Source organism: Stylophora pistillata, chromosome 11 (assembly GCF_964205215.1).
Source record: "Stylophora pistillata chromosome 11, jaStyPist1.2, whole genome shotgun sequence".
Lineage (NCBI taxonomy): Eukaryota > Metazoa > Cnidaria > Anthozoa > Scleractinia > Pocilloporidae > Stylophora > Stylophora pistillata.
In genome coordinates, this window is record NC_142529.1 from 28,929,903 (window position 1) to 28,950,858 (window position 20,956).

Below are 20,956 nucleotides of genomic sequence, written 5' to 3' on the forward strand. Positions count from 1 at the left end.
TATATATATCTTATTAACCAAGTGCTAGGGCCGTACTGGGAGAATATCGGCCCGAGGTCTTGACAGTACGGACCGAGCGCAGCGAGGTCCGTACAAAAAAGACCGAGGGCCGATATTCTTCCAGTACGGTCCCGAGCAAGCTTGGTTAATAAGAGATTTATTATACGACTGAAGTTCATAGGGACACAAGTGCGGTATCATTCGGGACCATTCGGGACAGTGCCCGGTCCAATACTGAGAGAATATTGACCGGCAATAGAGCATTTTGATTGATTGATTTTAGTTATTGGCTCTCTGACTGCCCGAGTCGTGTAATAATAGCTCGTGCACGTCCATCAAACTCAGTTTTTATCTTATCCGGTGACATCATGTATCCATTCCATCTCTTCCAAGAAGCGTTATTTATAATTTATCATTATTAACATTAACACGTACATCAGAGAGGTCGCCAGAGGAAGACCAGGAGCAAGTTATCACGGAATAAAGTCTTGAAAACTTTCTAGCTGTTTCCGCAGGAACTTGATTCGTGTCACTTGTCCCAAAAATTCTAACCCTCAACGAGATAAGAAGAAAAGGAATCATCCTCGTACTGAGTTACCACTTACGATACTAAGGTTACTGATAGAACAAATAAATAAATAAATAAATAAATAAATGAATAAATATTTTAAGTTGTGCTGTAGATAAGTCTGTTAGAAGGTTATTTACTTGTAGCTGGGGTTCCATGCGATGGCGCATAGAGGAAGACCACTGCAAATACGTACGTATTCCACATGCCATCAATTCTAGTGAACAGCGCGCCTGTTTAAAAAAATATAATTTGGATATATAAACAAAGTTGAAATGGTAAATTGGCCACCATAACGATTACAAAAGCTGACGTTTCGAGCGTTAGCCCTTCGTCGGAGCGATTAGAGGAATTGTGGGTTGTGTGTGCTTTTAAAGGCAGAGAATGGAGCTATGTTATTGGTGGGAACATGGCAATGAGAAAAACACGAATAAATTAGTGGAATGAAAAGTGTTCGTTGATCCCTGTGAGATTTAGACTGACGGTTTAAAAGATGAGCTTTTGTTCAAGAGTTTTACGGCTTTCGGTGCTACCTAAGTGTAAGGAAAGACCGAAGATTGCCATATGTTGCTTAGAATGATTAGGTAAATTAAAATGTCTAGCGACTGGTTTCGATGTGTCCCTGTCATTCCTTTCCACGTCGCGAAGGTGTCCTCGGAATCGGTCACCTAGTCTTCTGCCTGTTTCGCCGATGTATATCTTTTTGCAATAAGTGCAAGTTATGCAATAGACTACATTGGCGGAGGTGCACGTGAAGTAATCGGTGATCTTAATGGATCGTTTGGGTCCCGATATTTTTTCAGGGTTGTGAATGAAAGGACACGTTTTCCATCGTGCACGAGCGCATTTAAAAGTGCCTGGTTGGTCATTAGTCTGAAAAGAACTTCTGACCAAAAAATTGCCTGTTTTTGTCGCGTTTGAATGAAATGAGCGGAGGCTGCGAAAAGATAGTGCTTGTCTCTGGATCGTTTTGAAGTAATTTTAAGTTTTTAAGAATGATGGATTTAACTGAGTGGTTGTGAGGGTTTAACGTGAGAGTAAATGAATTGCGGTCGGAATCTTCCTTTTGTGACGTTTGTAGTGCTGAATGTCGATCAATAAGTTGGGCGCGGTCGTAACCCGCTTGAACGACAGAAACAGGGTAACCACTTTTATCGAAAAACTGGCACATTGACTCTGATTTGTGGTGGAAATCAGAGTCATTACTACATAAACGACGAAGTTTTAGAAACTGGGAAAAAGGAATGGAATTCTTAACGCGAGATGGATGCGAAGACGAATACAACAAGTAATTATGCGAGTCTGTAGGTTTGTAATACACACTAGTGCATAAACCGTTGCCTTCAATTGAAACTTTGATGTCTAAAAAGGATCAAAAATTGTCACAAATTTCCCAGGTATATTTCAGAGGCGAGTGAAAAGAATTGACTGCGGTTATGAATTAAGTCAGCTCCTCTCTGGTAGAGGAGGTAGCGCCGATACAGTCGTCGATGTAGCGACCATCGAGTTCATGTTTGGAGCCGTTGTATTGGCTGAAAAATTGGTGTTCAACAAAACCTACAAAAAGATTGGCATAGCTAGGTCCCATTTTGGTACCCATGGCTACACCATTGGTTTGTTTGAAGAAGTTGTCCCCGAATGTAAAACAATTGAGTGTGAGCACTAGTTCGGCTAAGAGTAGTAGTGTTTCAGATTTAGGTCCTTAACAGTACGTTGATCAAAAAAATGTTTAGGGGCCAGATGACCGTCGCCATTAGGAATGACAGTGTAAATAGACGTAATATCCATGGTGAAAAGAAGTTTGTTTTGATCAAGGAAATTTAAGTCGCGAAAAATTTGAAGAGCGTATTGGCTGTCTTTAATATATGATGGTAAAGTTTTGGCATTACCATCATATATGAAAGGCTCCCATCGTCAAAACTTTACCACCATATATTAATGATCCGCGCCTTTTCAAAACGAATACGGCTATCGGGTTCAATATTCAAATAATCAATCCATTATTGCATTCTTGAAACGGTTAGCGGGTTCCATGTTCAAATATTCAATTCGTTATTGCGCTCCTGAAACGATTAGCGGGTTCAATATTCAAATAATCAAATCATTAATGTAATCCTGAGGGGTACGCTTCACTTAGTTTGACTGTAAAATGCTCTTAAAAGTGTCAGCCAATACCTTGAAATTGTTTAAAGAAGAATAAACACGAGATTAAAGAGTAAAATACGTGCACATCATTTTTCGACTAAGAATAGATACAATTATGATAAAGTTTGAATTAGTAGCACAAAAAATATTTTTAAGGGATACAGCTAGTGTTTCCATTGCTTCTCTTTCACATTATCTACAAACCTCTAGCAAAAATTTCTTGGAGCTTCCCATTTCGTCCTATTCAATAATATTGATAAGTATTCTCTGACAATAAACGCGACTTTATGGTCACCTGTGAAAGTCTTCAATACAAGTGCAACTCATGACAGATCTAACTCCACGGACAGCGAAGTGCTTGTCTGATTGTCTGCTTTACTGCTTGTCTTACTTCACTGATTTTACAGCAGTAAAGAAATGGATTTAACGTCGAGTTAGTGTAAATTAAGACACCTGCTACTTCCCTTTTGACTACTAAGTGTGATGAATATGTTTTACTCTTAGCGATTACAACTACCACAATAAAGAATGGTGCATAACAGACTACCAATGCTAACTGCACCCACAGTGCACTGTATATTGCCTTTCTGTATCGCGCCTTATTCAGTGCATTTGATTGGCTCGGCTGTTGTTGGACATGAGCCTGATGATAACTGAGACCCCGAAAAATTTTCGTATACGAGGCGACTGAAATAATAAGGCAAGATGGTGTAGCTACATGGCCAAACCAAATGGTTATACGGTAATCTAATGTGAAGCATAAAGCAACGACACTAACTACGATCCAAAAGGTAGCTACAATGATGTATGTGCGCTTCAAAGTTACAATCTGTCTGTATCTTAGCCCTAATAGCAGGGCGAGAAGTCTGTCCACGGTTATGGCCGTCATCGTCATCAAAGACACTCCACATAATGCATAGCCTGTGAGAAAGTTGGCTTCAAATGCATATCGACAAAGATTCCACTGTTCATGAACCACAAGACCAACCAACAGATCAGTTGTTGCCAGACAACGATACAAGAGTTTAGACGGCAGGTAAAGGGAAGATTCTTTGTGAAGGGCAACAAGGATGAGAATTACCAAGAAGCGCTGTGATGGAGAGGAGAATGTGAACTACTGCGAAAGAATTGTTGTTGAAGTCCACTCGCCCTAGAGGGCCCGGTGCATATCATATTCATATCTGATATGCATATCATATGATATGCATATCATATGATATGCATATCATATGATATGCATATCATATGATATGCATATCAATATCATATGCATATCATATGATATTGATGTTTTCGACTGCGTTCAATCTCTTGTGATATTTTTTTTCGACATTGTTCTGTAATCGTTTCGTTTTTCTGGTAGGTTATATGTGATTACAACGAGAAATGAGGTTGAAACAGCACACGCCCACCAACGATCACTGAGACCCTACTTCCTAAGGAAAGTTCACAATTAGGATTCCCCACCAGCGTTTACGCCAGAAAATCCTTTGTTGGGTCAAAAAATACCTGGAACCTACGAGGTACCTCAGTTAACAAATAACAATAAAAGGAAAATATGAAGACATGTGTCATTAGACCTCCACCAACAGGATTCTAATCAAGTGATCATATCATTTTGGTGGAATTGAAACGTGAATCACTATCAGCCACAGCAAGCTAAATAAATAATTTAAACTGCCGCTTTTACTCGGTCTTAAAATAAATTGAATTCTTAACAATCTCTTATAGTTATGTTTTAATATTGAAGTAAACATGACAATTATTGATAGAGATGGAAATAAAGGGATTTATTTCCTACTAGTTTATTATAATTTATTTTTTGTCTTTCGAGCTTGACTGTAAAATTACTGAGTGATTCATATCGTAATCTGACGAACGGATTAGTTGTTAAAACTCTGTCAAAGTTTAGAAGACATAAATTTGCATTTAAAATATCTCACAGATGCCGTGCTTATTCACAGCTTATTCTAAAATATTTCATTTGAATTTCTAATGAACACAGTCTTGTAGCTTTTGTATATCCGTTTTGCATTCTCAGACTAAGATAAATAACAAAACTGTAACAGGATGTTAGGCAACCAGACCATTTTTAACAATTTTATTCTCCTACAGACTGCTGTCTTTCTTCTGTGATAGTATTGTTATTTTACAACTTATTTGAAACTCAGTCCTCTCAGGTAAAAATTCGTTCAGAGCTGAATAGGGAGGATTAATAAATATAAATATCATACATTACGCAATATGTACAGATCTCCAACAACGATTTTTCTCAAATCTCTTATCTCTTCTAATCCACAATATAACATAGTTACTTGTGAAGAGTTATGGCTATTGTTTCCATTGCATTTCTTTCGGTTTTTTACGTGCAATAAACTGCAGGTTATGTACAAAACCTCAAGAAATTATTTTTTTGAGCTTCTAATTACCAGCTCCTATCCAGCAATAATATATCTTAGGAGCGTTCTCAAGTTACAATCGTGATTGTATGACTCAACTTTGAAATATTCATTTGAGGGTAGCCTAAGAGCGATCTAACTCCGTGGACAGCAAAATGCTTGTCTGATTGTCTGTTTCATTGCTTGTCTTACTTCGCTAATCTTCCAGCAGTAAAGAAACGGGTTTAATGTCGAGTTAAAGTAAAGTAAGGCAACTGAGACTCTCCATATGACGACTAAGTGTGATGAATGTGTTTTACTATGAGCGATCACGATTGCTACTATATAAAATGGTGCATAACAAATAACTAATGCTAACTGTACCCACAGTGCACTGTACACTGCCTTTCTGTATCGCGTAAAGTTCAGTGCTTCTGGTTGGCTCGGCTGTTGTTCAATACGATCTTGTACTTGCGCCTGATGAGACCTGAGAGTGCGAAATATTTTTGTGTACGAGGCAAGGGAAATAACTAGGCAAGTTGCCATAACTATACGGCCGTACCAAAAAGTAATACGGGGATCAACAATGATGCATAACCAGTCGATAAGAGTTAAAATCCAAAAGGTGGCTACAATGATGTAGGCGCGCTTCAAAGTTACAATTTTTCTGTATCTCAGCCCCAACAACAAGGCGAGAAGTCTGTCCACGCTTATTGCCGTCGTTGTCAATAAAGACAATGCACATAATGCATAGCCTGCTATGGAGGCTGCATCATTTAAGTAGCGACAAAGATTCCAGTGATCGTGAACCACAGACATCCAATAAATAGCTTGGAGAGGTTGAGCAACAAGACCAACCAACAGATCAGTTATTGCCAGACAACGATACAAGAGTTTGGATGGCGGATGAAGGGAAGTTTCCTTGTTTAGGGCAACAAGAATAAGAGAATTTCCAAGAAATGCTGTGATGGAGAGGATAATTTTGACTACCACGATGTAAAGTGATTGATGCTGTGATCCAGCTACTAAAGAGGGGGAACAAATAAGTTCTTCATATGTTTTAGTCTGGGTTCCATTCCTCGTTGGGTTTATTGCCGTTATCATTCTTAAATTGTAGCAAGGAATATTTCGCTTAGACCGCTACCACGCAGACAACTAACTGGTCCATACGAAGAGTACGACGACCTTCTACGCCGCGAAAACTTCTCAACTCATAGTCTTCTTTCACACGGAAAAAAAAAGGAAGTTTTATCATCTAATAAAGCTGCTTGCCAGACCTGCGTGTTCAAAGGACCTCACTGGTGTTATCAAATATACTAATGATCAAGCATAAGGTCAAGATCGCTGGATATTGGCCAAGTTCGTTTTTCGCGCTTTTCTGGACTGAAGCGAAGTCGAGGTCGATAAACACACACACATACACAAAAGAAGAACGAACGAGGCTATTATCCAGCCATCTCGACCGAACAAACGTGGCCATTAAAGGATTTATTATATTAGCAAACTGATTTATCATAAAGAATGAAGCCCCTACGCCTCAAAAAAAAAATAATAATAATAACAATAAAAATAATAATAATGTATGTACATATGACATTTCTACTTTTTTCCGGCTTGAACAAATCAGCTTCAAGGAAGCGATCGAACATCAAACGACAAAAAAACGAAACTTAGCTTTTTCCGAAAAGGAAATCTAACTGAAATTTAATCCGAGGCAATTACACTTCTTGAAAGCGAGAGACAGTATCTATGCCACAAAATATTCTCAGACATTTCGTTACTTAAACACTCAGTTGCTTGGTTTTTTCTGTAAGTGACGAGAGATATTTTTGTCTGACAGCACCTGCCAGGCCATGATCACGTAAACCTCACTTTCTAAATTTCATTTGCATAGAAAGTTCCTCATTTAGCGCACTTATTTAAAATGCGAATTCGCAATACTTCTCCTGTCACAAGAGATGCCAATTTCTTCCCAGGAGTTGCATTAAATATGACTCTATAAATTTCTCTGTAACAGGTAATTCTGTCATGTCATTCCGTCGATATATTGTAAAAGTTCTCTTACTACTGATACAAAAGTCTAACGTTACAGCACCATGAAGGATAGAACAATTGCCGGCCTCCCGAGGAAAAATTTTCCCGCAAATTACCTTCTACAATAAGTGAGGCAGGATGTTTTTTTCCAAATTCTTATAATAATATACCAATGAAGGGGAGCATCGAAGATCTACCAATGTCTTTTTCTGTGCTCCACCTTCGGTTAGCTTTGTTGTGGCCATCATTCTTCACTCGTTTTGTTTTGTTTTTTTTTCGTCAGGTTACGCGTAATTGCAACGGAAACATTTAGTCTTGAGAGCCCCTTCCCATCCTAGATCACCTAAAATTTACTTTCATTCGATTAATCATATTCCCCACTAAATTATATCTTCAGTTATTGCAAAAGCCAAGTGTATGATGGGTTTTATTAAAAGTAACTGTATAAAAGACCTTAGAAGGGACCTTGTGAAGACCCTATCTCTATAGCTATCACTGGTAAGATCACATCTCTGCAACGCGTCTCCCACACTAATAGTCGAGATCGAAAACATCCAGTGCAGAGCCACACGATTTATATGCAAAAGTCCTGGCCTCTCTTACAAGGAATGTCTATTAGAACTGAACTTACTTTCCCTGAACTATTGTCTGGAATATCTAGACATTGTCCTTTTCTTTAAGTGCAAATTAGGCTTAATTGATCTAAAAAGAAACGACCTCTGAGTTTTGTAGTGGTCACTCGTGCCATTGCGCTTCCGGCCTTTTTCACAAAAATATGAGAGCTAAAATCTCACTCTATAGAAATTCCAGTTTTTGTACCAATCTATAACATACGGAACACCTCACCTGATAACATAAGAACTAAAAAGGAACTACGTCTTTCGTCCAAAAGCTAATTTTTTTCTTTTACCTAAGACGTAGCAAAGTTTTTAATTAAGACGACATCCAGTCTTTTGACATAGTTTGTGTTAAATGGCTTCGCTTCAATGCTCTAAATTTTTGTACATGTTAATCAACTATGTTTTTTTCTTTTTTTATCTTTTTCTCTTTCGTTAATGACTATTTATCTAGTTATTTCTTAGCATGGTGGCTTGTAAGGGGGTTGGGTTTCAATTCTGTCTGTACGTAGGGGATAGAGAAAGGTAAGTTACCTAGTAGGGGACAACCTTGTCCTATTGTAAATTTACCTGCCTTTGGAAAATTGTTAAATAAGTAAATAAAATTGAATAAATAAATTGGTAATTTTGTTACTTAATAAACATTTGTTTTGTTTTCCTCATGATTATTTGTAACTGCATCTAACGAGATATAAATTTGTCTTACAATCTTATATTCCAACTTTGGTTTCAGGATCGATGATGCACGTTTTACATAAGCTTGACCTGCTATCGACGTCGTTTGCTTGTGTTCTTGTTTGCATCTATTTGTTTTCAAACTCAGTCCTAATATGAACTGAGAGATTTAACGTTGAAGAGACTAGAGGCTTTTTCAATACTTATGTATTTCAAAGGATGTCTGTCTAAGTCACTTATTCCAGTTATACACCTTAGGACCTTCACTTGCCTTCCTAAAGCTTTTTCTTTCAGCTTTCTGAAGTCGGTAAAAAGTGGCAAATTTGCAAAATGTAACTACGTATAATGCACGATCCTCGCAGTAGAGAGCGCTATTTATGTAATAGCGAAAATCAGACCTGAAAAAAATCAGGCCTGTACGGGATTCGAACTACTGACCTCTGCGATACTAGTGCAGCGCTCAACCAATTAAGCTAACAAGCCAACTGGGAGCAGGCCGTTAAGTTGATTCGTAATAAACCCGTGATGATAAATCAGATACGATGAATATATAAAGTTCATATATTTTTGAACTGCGTTTATAGATACGTATAATGCACGATCCTCGCAGTAGAGAGCGCTATTTATGCAATAGCGAAAATCATACCTGAAAAAAATGTAACTGTTGTATCTATAATTCGAAACTAGGCGCTCGAGAAGATACATCCGTGACCTAGGTGGGGAATTATTGATATCGCTCCCTCCAGTGCCACTATTTGAGAAATTTCTTTCTATGTTTATCTCTACTTGAATTGTAGACATATCTCATCGAAGAGTTAACGTTTCTTGTTCTAAAATTGGATTCCTTCTCATTTTTTGTGCAAACCTGACTCTTGTTTTACGTGTACTTTTCTTTCGTGTTGTATTATTTTTAATAAGATCATGGACTTTCGATAACTTTGGTACGTTTTTACTTAAACGGCTTCGTAGATAACTCTACTGTTTTTTACTTTTCTGAGAAACGTTTTAACATCTTCACTGGTACTCTGCTTGGTTCACGATCACGCCTATAGCCATGGCATTCACACAAAACACGAGTACAATTACAATATACATACTTTGCATGACGAGATCTCAATTGTTGTAATTTTACTGACACTGTAACTGTAACATCATTATGTTCATGTACATTAGTCATATTGACAACTTTTTCAAGTAGATCACAGTCATCACGAGTATTCATCACATCTTCTACTAAATACATACAACTTCACGCGAAGGGCAAACCAACATTCACGATCGCTTGTACAATAAGTGATTATGTACAAAATACCAAATCGCACTTTACAAGTATTGAACACAATGAAAACCAATAACATAAACAGGATAAATAACGGAAGAGCTAAGCTTAGTTATTTAACCTTACTGTTCAAATTGCTTCAGTCAGTATTATCCAATTCGCTGTTGTTAGCGCCACCGTCGAAGTTGTGTTCACGAACATTCTTGACTTTTTCAGCAACTAAGGTGTTCGTCTATGCATCATAGTTTGTTTTTGAATCGGCTGTCACAGTTTTGCCAGTATTTTCGTGGTTATAGCTCGTTCATTTCCTCGTGAGAACTAGTAAAGAACATTGCACATTTGGCTAGCTTTCAAGCTCGAGAGTTCGTGGACCGGCCCATTCCGAAAACGCTCGAGATCATCTAGTGTGGGCCTACCGCGAACGGCGTGTGCATTTGTGAGATGAGCGTATAAGACATAAATCTTTGTAAATCGGTCTTCACAAAACACAGCATTCTGTAAATTATGCTGTTTACGAACAGCGAACAAATGACAACGCAAGTTGTCGCACTCTCATCCCCAGTTTCCGCAGTTTACGCAAGGAACCCCTGGGACCATGACCCCGCTTTTGGCGACCAATAACGGCATTTTAAGACTCGGGCTTTCCCACAGAAGTCCGAGTAATGAAATCCAAAGAGGTCTTTACAGTAGAAGTTCAACCTGGTATCGTCTCGGTTAATTTTATTTCTGTTAAATGTATGCACCACTCTTGAATAAAAGTATAAGTAGTAAAATGATGGATAAAAGAACTCTTTACAAACTAAATATCTCGTAATTAACCCTCACATCTCGTAAATATTTCTTTGGGAGAAGTATTTTGGTTAAATAAATCAAAACAAGGCAAAAACTAATACTTTCTATAAACTAACTTATTCAAAGGTGATCTTTACTCGGTTTTTCCTGTCCAAGCGTGTCGGTTACAAAATGATGCTTTTTCAAACGGTTTTACGAAAGCTCGGTAATGTTTGCTTTTCTTATATAATTACCCTTTAATTACAACATATCGATTTGCTTAAACGCATTTTTTATTGCATTTTGCTGTTGGATCTGACTGGCCACTTCTACGTCATCTCATTTCGTTTTCAGTGACCCTTCTTTTGGTTTCATTGCGAAAACAACTCAAAAAAAAAAAAGAGAAACATCTTATACCCTTCAACCCATGCTATGGCATCAACGTGGTCGTATGAAAATTACGAGTTAAATGACCAAAGAAACCGGCGCACAAAAATGGAGAATGGGGACATATTTCCACCGTAGTCATGTGGACACACAGAGCTTTCTTTATCCGCTTCCAGGCCTTATCTGTTTCATCATCTTCCTCATCATATTCCTGTTCAAAAATTACAACAAAGGAGTTCGAGTGAAAACTTCTGAAACAGATGAGGGTGAGCGCAGGTAAGTAGGTCTTTTCCAAAGGCTATCTTTTGTTTATAGGAGACAAGCTGATAACAGGAAAGAAAGGGAATTTATAGAGGAATAATCGTTACCGGATTGCATTGAGTTTCTCTTCCACCGACTCCCAAGGACTGCGTTCTTCACTGAATTCAAGAAGCTCTAGAGACAAAGCCAAATCAATTCTAAGAACATAGAGAACTTTGCAGTTGTTAAGGCGTAAGAATACACAATTAATGATGTTTCATTTTTCAACTGAATATGAAACTGAGAGAAAGGCTTGCTTAAGCCCTAGAGAGTTAGAAATAAGAAACAAGAAAAACCCATGAATTTTCAGATTGCTACATCTTAAAATACAGATAGAAGCAGTCCTACTTGAATATTTCACACAGACCTTGCGCGAGTTTCATTTCGCTGATCCAGTCACCCTCTTTGTAATACTTTACACGCAAATTCTGCATAAAAGATATAGATTAATAAATTAACCATTTAGCTCATTCCTCAGTTGTAGAGGAATGCAAGTATTCATAAACTCCTACTTTCCCTGCCACTTTGTTTTTCCCTGACGGTCACACTTACATGTAACACTAACGCATGCTGCCACTTAGCGTTAACCTCGCACGCTGGCGCGCACTAACAGTGTTATGCTTACTTACCAGGAAAGGAAACCTTTCCATGCGAGTTAGCTGTAAAATACGATCCACATCATATTCTAAACGAGCGACTTTCTTAGCCTGTGTGTAGGTTGTACTCATCTGCGCAATGAGAATGTTGAAGAGAATCACAATCACAGTCCCCATGTAGGTCATCATCAACAAAATAGAGAGCCAGCTGCCAAAAAAAAATGATAGGTACTCATGTCGTTAAATTCACTTCTACGTTTAGTGCAATAAAGTCTTCCGACGGCAATGAAATCCAAACAAATCAGAGGAGAGGAAACATTTTCGACTTGTTAGAGAAATTTCAACTTACTTGAGATTTGAGTAGTCGGCAGCTATTGGTCGCTGTTCAAACAGTGCGCGAAAGCCTCTCAATAACACATCTCCGAGGTCACTAATGTTAAGAGAAGAATATCTTTAGGCTAGGCTAAACTGCAACACATAAACCGTACTGCCACAAAACCCGAAGTCTGCGCTCGACAGCCGGGCGTGTAAAAGCTACAAAAAAGTGAACGGTTTATTAGGGCTAGATTCCACGTGACTGAGGTTGAATTAAAATTTAAGACATTTCGTTAAGCTTCCTTTAGCAGTAACACTTTTGCGGTGTTACCATATACATTTGATTCAACCGAAAGAACGCACTACGAAGGTTAAACAATCAAATGACTCAACAGTAGTGTCAAATAAACATATTTCACAAAGAAAGTATAGGACACACCTAAACTGTTGGTTTTCAGTGGAGTAACAGAGTGATAAAAACAAAGCACCACAGAAAGAGAAAAAGATCACAACAAAAACTGCCGTGGATCTCGTGACGTCATGTAAAATGATCTTAGCCAGGGTATGTGTGTATAATCCTGTTGTCCTAGAAAAGATCAATGGCTTTGTTAGATCAAAGAAACAGATTTACGAGGCACTGAAATATCAAAATCCTTCAAAAGCCTTCGCAAATAACAATAATTTTCGAAAGTCTTCCAAGAACTTTTAAGGGGGAATAGACGCGAGGTCCTGCATCTCCATGGCAACCAAGAGGCCGTTTACACCAAGCTTTCCATGAGCTTAAAATGTTTCAACATTACATTCTACCTGTTCTTGAACTGCTGATGAAGAATAACATAATAAATTAATGATGATTATCGCACTTTCTTCTCTCGACAATTTTTTCGTTCACTGAGAAGTTTTTTGAAAAAAACTTCTGAGAGCCATCATCATGTTTCCTAAATGGCAGAATTGGTCATGCTGCTGCACTTCTTTGTAAATTTAACCTTTGAGGCTCGATCACCAAAAACGAAAATCAAAACCAATTACGTGAGTAAAATTTACAGAAATGATTCCCAATATTAGCATTCCTTATTCTAATCTGGAAACGTTCCGAAGAAACCTTTCAGTTTACCTTGTCAGGCACGAAAACTTAAAGATCCTCAGGAAGTTGAACAAGAAAGCTAAAGATGCCACCAGCCACTGAGCTTTACTTTGTGTGTACCGTAAGGGTATTATACACAGGATCAGCAGCAGGCCTAACCAGTCAAACAGGGTCATCCACTCTGTGAAGTACGAGTTCCCCTCTCTAAAGGAAGTCAGACAAAATAAAGGTTTTCATTCAACTGATTAATCCCTGTGTTTTTCACCCTCACCAAGGTCCCACCAATTTTCTATAATCGAACCACACACCACCTACAATTCTTCTTCTTAATTTGACATAAGGACGAAAGGCTTATGCTCGGAATTGATTGCGTGCTAATTAACTCCACCTCCAACCTACTATGAAGTCATCCTCCGTAATCTATATGAACTATTGCGAGGAGTAAAATGTCCTGATATTTGATAAAACATTATGGTGTCTTAGTCTGATTTCACACTCACTAGAATTGCATACTTACATTTTCATTTGATTAATTTCCTCACATGTGTAAAAGACCACCATCATAAGGGTGAAAATCTCACAAAACCCACGCAGTGAATCTGCATCACCCCCATACTGGGTGGGGTCCACTGTTGTGGAAGCATGCAGCAGAGAATGTGACAAACACAGCAAGAAGGTCACATAAAATGCTGCTTGAAGGCTGTGGAAAAAACGTGGAAAGAAGGTGTAGGGAGTAAACTTCAAATTGTATTTGTAAATTTTTATGTCATACATCACTTTCATAAATGGCTGCCGGATTGATATTCTTTTGTTTAAATTCAAATTAGCCTCACTATAGCCTTGCTTGAGATAATGCATTCTTTGGAATTTTGAACTGGAGAACAAGGCCAGAAAGGCCTCAAATTAGCCTCACTAAAGCCTCGCTTGAGATAATGCATTCTTTAGAATTTTGAACTGGAGAACAAGGCCACAAAGGCTAATTTAAATTTAAACAAAAGAATATCAATCTGACAGCCATTTATGAAAGTGGTCAATTACTTGATTTTAACTCCAATTATTTTTCATGGAGTATAGCACTACGTATCCTGACATCTAGCTTTATCAAAAACTATAATTTTTTTCTTGGTAGAGATAAGAGATGGAGAGTACATCATTGATTTCCCATTTCTCTAAAAGTCCACAGTGGAGACAACTTCTTCGAGGATAAGATACTAAGATTCATCTGGTAACTTGGTTAATTGTTGTGATAACTTGTCTAATCTACCAGATGCATCTCACCCACTCCCCCCCCCCCCCACTTTATCTAACTCAATGCCTAATGTCACTGAGTGTTCACCCCTGTGATTTCCTATGGATAACCATGCACAGAGTGTACCTCAGAAAAAAGCGTCCATAACTTTTCCATTTTGTTTTCACCAACATTCTAACCACAGGATGTTGTAAGGCCTCCTATAAATGAAAACCAAGCATGTTTTGTTTTAGAAAAAAATGTGAATGTGATACAAGTACAGCTCAAAGATAACTTTTGATATGATAATTTACTTTGGTTCATCCCATGCTCACATTTTTTATGAGAAATAGTTTCAATACACTATTGATCAAACTGAAAATTTAATGTTGCTGTTAACTGTGTCCCATTTCCTATAACCTAAAGCTAAGAAAAGGTAAGCCAGTAGATTTGCAGGCTTGTAACCTTACCTTGTTTTTGCTCTTTGCAATCACATGTAAACAAGACCTGTCTCTCCAGCTGAAATGGTTGTTGTCTGTCTGCTTTTCACTGCCAGGGGTTGTATTGAGCCTGGGAGGGCGTCCTCCCTCGTCGCCATCCAAGATATGATAATAAAAGTGATAATCTATGGGATCATCTGTGATTGTCCTCCAAGCTCCTTCAATTCCTTCTTTCTCATGTTTACTTTTGTAACTGTCTTTGCGTTTTGGAAGATGTGGCCAGTGAGGATTCACCATTTGGTCTAGCAGAGCCAAAGTTGTTTTCTGCACAAAACGACATACATGACTTGTATAACACACGAAATATAACAATAAAATTTATACATTAGGATGTGGAGGGATTAAACTTGGTGTCCGTGAAACAGTGCTCGATACAAATAGTAGAGCGGGTATAATGTGTGGTATGCAGAAAAGAACAACTACATATACATCCCTACACAGACCTGTTTCGTGGTTGCCCACTGATTAGTGGGCAACCACGAAACAGGTCTGTATAGGGATGTATATGTAGTTGTTTTTTTCTGCCTACCACAGAGTACATTAGGATGAATATAGAACAATGAATTCCACAAAAGTGATACTGACTATTAGCCCCCTCTATATTGGACTTCTCTCACTAAATCTCCAATAAGAGCTGCTCCTCAATAAGTCTTTCTCCCCCTTCTTTATCACCTGTCTAACTGAAAGCCTCGGAAATTTGTTGTAGTCTCAAAAGGACAATTTCTTATCATACAACTAGGTCTCCCACATAATTATTTTAGCAACCCTGCACAAAATGCCTACATACCTGTCCATGCAGGTTCACTAGGGTACTATGTAATTTTGGAAATTACTTATTTGTATATAGCGGTAAAATATATAGACTAATCTTAAGTACTACCACTACCTTGTAGACAGAGTGCTTAAGTTAAACTTTCCTATTAAAATGATATTACATGTTAAAACAAAAACTATAAATTTCCCACCTTCATTTTAGGATTTTCAATGACAAACTTAAAACTGAAGAAAGATGGTTGAGGTTCTGTCATATCACCTGGTCTCCATGAAAATAAGCTCTGGACTCTGGGATTGAAATGCAAAGAGATTGTCTAGTACATATGCATTGTAACCATTTTCTGCATTATAATCTGAGGTTTGCCACAAAAATGTTTGGTTATATAGGTTTCAAACATAACAATGACTGCACATAATTGTCGAAGCTTTGTTGAATTTAGACATAATATACTAGTATACACACACACAGGAAGTCTGTTTCACTTTTTCCATATTACAGTGCTCAATATACAACCATCTTAGATCGAAAAATCATTTAACTTTATAAGACTAGTATAATCGCAAATTTAGGTCCTTGTCATTATTCCAAATCATGTTGCCCTATTCAAAGTGACACTTCTGGGTTGTACCCTTTTCTCTGTATATACCTTTCATTCCACATCATTCTTATCAAATATGCTGCCACCTCATCTTTCTCTGCCAATAAAGCCATCTCGACAGGAAACATGGGTTTAGTTGTCTTCGGTCGTTTTGTCTCCACGGAGAGCAATAATGGACACTTCTTCACAAGTGTTTTGGCAACTTTTAAAAATCCAAGTTCTGCAGCATAGTGTAATAATGTCTTCTTAGTTTTGTCATTCACATCTCTGAATGTCTCATATCTGTTGCCCAAGTTCAGTTCACCCCTCAACAAAATTTCCAGCAACCGATTTATCTGCAATAAGACATAATACCTGTTTTCAAATCTTGCTTTGAAATCAGTAAGATATCACTTTGTTCATTCCATTCTATGAGTCTAGTTACACATTTTTTTAAGTATTCCATTACATTTATCATAGCATCATGTATTATAAAGCCATTATAGTCAATTAATATCTTTATGGTATCTATTAATTAAATATTATGATTGCATTCAATTATTTAACTGATTTCTGAGAGCATTACAAAGTATCCTAGAGACTCTGGATATATAATAACTGCCAAACTTCATGATACATTTATTCATACTGAGGAAACAGTAGTGGGGAAACAAACAAAGCAGTAGACCCCCACTTTAATCATAATTAACGTACCAGCTCTTCCAAGCCTGGAAGCTTCTCAGGATTATCTTTGTATTGTTTGGATGCTGGCCAATTTTTCAACATTAATAGAGCTGGATCCTCCCTGTCAAGTCCTCCATTATCTTTGTATTTCTGAATCAGTCTTTCAACGAGGACTTCATCCATGGCTCTGTTCCACAACACTCCATTACTCTGCTTCTGACTAACCTACAGAGTGGAGCTAACACTAAAATGCTTTATAGCGTTTTTTTGAGCACGCAAGATTCGAAAGTTTGCGCATGCTCAGATGTTGATCTTGCGAAGATTTAATGTATGTTTTGGGAGCAAAAAGGAAACAAAATCAGGCGATTTCAAGCTGGAACACAAAACAAAAGTTTAAACAAGGGAAGAAACTGCCTCGGTGGCCCCTATTCTTTTTTACTTTAAAACGATCGGCGGGAAAAACTACACGTACATTGAAGTTTGTAGAAGCTTTCACCAGAGCAAAATTTGGGTAAATTAAGATCAAAGCCGAATTACCGCTACCGAGCACCTCCCTTTGTATTGTAACGTTTCAGCTCAAGAAATAAACTTTTATGTTAATAATTAACAACAGAAGACAACAGTCCGACCCTTTTTAATCACATTTTGGTCACTTTTAGTGACCTTGAAGACAAACCACATCAAAAATTATCCACGAAAACATAACACCGGCGCTTGCTTTAAAACTCGGGCAGAAACTCTACCACAAGAGCCTTATTTTTTAACTTGTTCCTAAGGTTCAGTTCTTCCCAAACATTTTCGCTCTAATAGGGAAGAAACATTTATATAATTTTCCTAATGGCATCGTAAAATAAATGTAAACTTCTACAATTCTCGTAAATTTTTAACAATAGCTAAACATGCTGTAATGCTGCAAAATTATATTCAAAGTTTATCACGAGGATAATTAAACTGACGGGTTACAGCTGAGAAAATATTTTTCTAGAGTTTGCCCTGAGAGACCTGAGGAGTTTTAAATCAGGATGGGCTTGTACGTTAGGCCTAATAGTATTTTTCAAGTTCTAGAATCAATCAGTAATCATTTGCCAATCATCTAAATTACCTTGATCCAGAACTCTCTGTCATATTGACTGGACAAGAAATCTTCGTGGTGACGGTCTGTTGTTGTCTGCGAGTCTTCCTTGTTACTGATATCTTTAACAATGAAATCCTCCTCAACTCTCCTCATAATTTTCATAATAATTTCATTATAATTCATACCCGGCTTTGAACAAGTTGTAAGTATTTTGGATGGGCGAAACCTTGCGAAAATGGCGAATCCACCAGCCCGGGAACAGAGCTGAATGACTGAGCTGAATAATGAAATGCTACGTCAGTGGGTATGCGGTCAAGAACGCGGGCTCAAGAGTCCTAAGTCTAAAATTTAGCGAAACAGCGGAAAATAATAAGGGATGACCTTTAAAACCGAGGAACTCTGTTTTCGTCGAAGGCACTTTCCTATTTCCAAAGGTCTAAAGGAGAAAATTAATTTTTGAAAATTTTTAGGGGGTGTACCAAATTTTTGGAGGTTGTTCTGGGAAAGAAAAGCGGCAAGGAAAACGACGCCTCGAAGCAACAGAATAGGAAATCAACGATGCAAACGACTCAAAATCCGTGTTTCTGTGGCAAAACCTGGCGCATGCGTATGCGTTATTCAGCTCGACAGAGCTGAATACTCAAGACGCCTGCGCTAGTTTTTGCCGCGGAAACACGGATTTTGAGTCGTTCGCGCAAGAGCTAGCCTGCGTAGCAGCCTTAGAGGAAGGGGGAGGGTGTTAAAGAGCCGAGGGGAGAGTGCTACGTGAGAGGGTATGCGGTCAACAACGTGGAAACAAGTGTCATAGGTCCAAAATTTAGCGAAATGAGCGGAAAATGATGAAGGGCTAACTTTTAAAACCGAGGAACTCTGTTTTCGTCGAAGGCATTTTCCTATTTCTAGAGATTTTAAGGAGAATACTAATTTTTGAAAATTTTTAGGGGGTGTACCAAGTGTTTGGAGGTTGTTCTGTAAAAGAAAAGCGGCAAGGAAAACGACTCCTTGAAGTAACAGAATAGGAAATCAACCATGCAAACGACTCAAAATCCGTGTTTCCGCGGCAAAACCTAGCGCATGCGTATACGTTTTTCAGCTCTGTCGTCGTTCGCATTGTTGATTTCCTCTTCTATTGCCTCGAGGCGTCATTTTTCTTGCCGCTTTTCTTTCACAGAACAACCTCCAAAAACTTGGTGCATCCCCTAAAAAATTTTCAAAAATTAATTTTCTTAACCTCTGGAAATAGGAAAATGCCTTCGACGAAATCAGAGCTCCTCGTTTTCAAAAGTCAGTTCTTATTAATTTCCCATAATTACGCTAAATTTTAGACCTAAGACACTTGAGCCCGCGTTGTTGACCGTATACCCTCTGACGTAACATTTCATCATTCAGCTCTGTCCAGCCCGGGGTCATTTCTTCTCGTTGTCACCAGTATGGTCACCAAATGTCATTATTTGGTGACCATGATTCAACTGGCAAAACCTTGGCCGGAACGTCAAAGTAACCGCTCCTCAAGCTCTTAAATGAAGGGACCTAGGGATGGGACATGCACCTCTATCGGGTGATTAATAGTCGTTTCATTTTTCTTTTTTCCTCCACTGCTTATAATGATCAAACTAAGAATGTCCATAGCTTAAGGGATGTTCCAATTACTCCAGAAACCAGACAGTTTAATTAATGGTAATAAGGGGAGTTCAAAATCTGTTCCACATCTGAAGTGTTAGTGATAGTGAACAATAAAGGTTGAAGCTTGGTAAAATCTCGATCGTCGCGCCATCGTCCATCAAATATTTTTCATGACCCCCTACAGGTTAACAGAGGCAAACAGTAGTTCAAACTCAATTTGAGCGAGCGGAGAAGAATTAATTGTGTTCTCAAGAGCTATTACAGGTATTACCTTATGATAGGTGCTAATTAGACGGAAAAGAGAATTTTCATAGAAAAGGGTACAACTACAATTAGTGACTTGCCCTCCGTTTTTACAAAACTTGAAACACCAAGAAATAATTAGAACACTTGCATAGCAGCAGGCACGCCCTCATCAGTTTTCACAAGTTCTCAAATTATTGGCGATATTCACAAGCTTCATCAGTGAACCTTTTGATTACAGGCTTTGTAATCAACGTTCTTTGCGTATTCGTTTCAAGTCGATGTTATGTGAAAGCGCTTTTTCGACAGCCACTTTGTTCTTGATGTATAAAACAGCCACTTTGCACTTAATACATATTGCAGCCATAGCGCTATGATTTAAATTTACGAGTGCTAACCAACGGCGAACAACCCTGCTTAAAAAAGCCATTTGTACTATACTGCCGTGTACAAACTTTAATCGAAAATGAAGTACGTTATGTTCCTTTTCACTGGACATGACTGCGACGTAGCCGAAAGACTCGAAGATTATCTACAAGGCAGATTAAGAAATATAGCGGACATGAGAAGTATTGCAGGCACTTTAGCTCGGAAAGAGAATCTCTCTTGGGCAATTCGCAGCAGTGACTGCATCGTCTTGTTTGGAACAAGTCAGGCTTCCTCCCTCATCAAAGACAAGAAGCAAGAAACTGAGGAAGGTTTCATCACATTTGACGGCAAAGTCATACATGACGCGTTCACAGGAAACAAAGAACTCGTGGACAAACTGATTATTGTGTACCCGGCAGAACGAGGGGAGAATGATTGGATCCCAGATGGTTTTGATGAGAAGAGAATATTTCATTTGAAAGGCGAAAAATTCCAGGCAAGTCCCCTGCTATATCAGCTTGAATATTCCATAAGGCGAACTTTGGGACAGCCTTCAGAAGATATGTACCGTTAAAACGTACAGTAAAACCTTAGCTACTTATTTGCTCAGGTAACCTTAGCCTTCAGCTACCAGTCAGTTACCTGTATACCTAATGATTTGGTTATGTGTTATGGAAATCAGTAATAACAAGTAAAAAAAAATTGAAGTGCGCCGAAAATGTTAATGGCTTAA

General features: G+C 38.2%; 2 protein-coding genes across 2 annotated transcripts; both read right to left on the reverse strand.

Annotated features, from left to right (window-relative positions):
- Nucleotides 1-4,682: 4,682 nt before the first annotated feature.
- Nucleotides 4,683-6,799, reverse strand: LOC148721050 (5-hydroxytryptamine receptor 1D-like). Its single transcript, XM_088739042.1, has one exon. It carries the CDS (start codon nucleotides 6,193-6,195, stop codon nucleotides 5,248-5,250), a length of 948 nt encoding a protein of 315 aa, XP_088595168.1. The 5' UTR covers nucleotides 6,196-6,799; the 3' UTR covers nucleotides 4,683-5,247.
- A 3,600-nt stretch (nucleotides 6,800-10,399) lies between these two features.
- LOC148721051 (uncharacterized) lies at nucleotides 10,400-18,254 on the reverse strand. The gene is made up of 14 exons (XM_088739451.1): nucleotides 18,016-18,254; nucleotides 16,944-17,138; nucleotides 16,299-16,585; nucleotides 15,843-15,939; nucleotides 14,848-15,141; nucleotides 14,525-14,598; nucleotides 13,667-13,849; nucleotides 13,180-13,353; nucleotides 12,505-12,651; nucleotides 12,100-12,180; nucleotides 11,784-11,958; nucleotides 11,522-11,582; nucleotides 11,223-11,289; nucleotides 10,400-11,065 (listed from the first exon to the last, which is right to left on the reverse strand). The coding sequence occupies exons 1-14, from the start codon at nucleotides 18,169-18,171 to the stop codon at nucleotides 11,017-11,019; spliced, it is 2,040 nt and encodes a 679-aa protein (XP_088595577.1). The 5' UTR covers nucleotides 18,172-18,254; the 3' UTR covers nucleotides 10,400-11,016.
- Nucleotides 18,255-20,956: the final 2,702 nt, after the last annotated feature.

Coding starts and splice junctions, on each gene's coding strand:
- LOC148721051 (XM_088739451.1), bottom strand. CDS start 18,171: ATGAATTATAATGAAATTATTATGAAAATTATGAGGAGAGTTGAGGAG. Junction 17,139..18,015: donor ACAGAGAGTTCTGGATCAAG/GTAATTTAGATG, acceptor TCCACTCTGTAG/GTTAGTCAGAAGCAGAGTAA. Junction 16,586..16,943: donor TTCCAGGCTTGGAAGAGCTG/GTACGTTAATTA, acceptor GTCTTATTGCAG/ATAAATCGGTTGCTGGAAAT.
- LOC148721050 (XM_088739042.1), bottom strand. CDS start 6,195: ATGATAACGGCAATAAACCCAACGAGGAATGGAACCCAGACTAAAACA.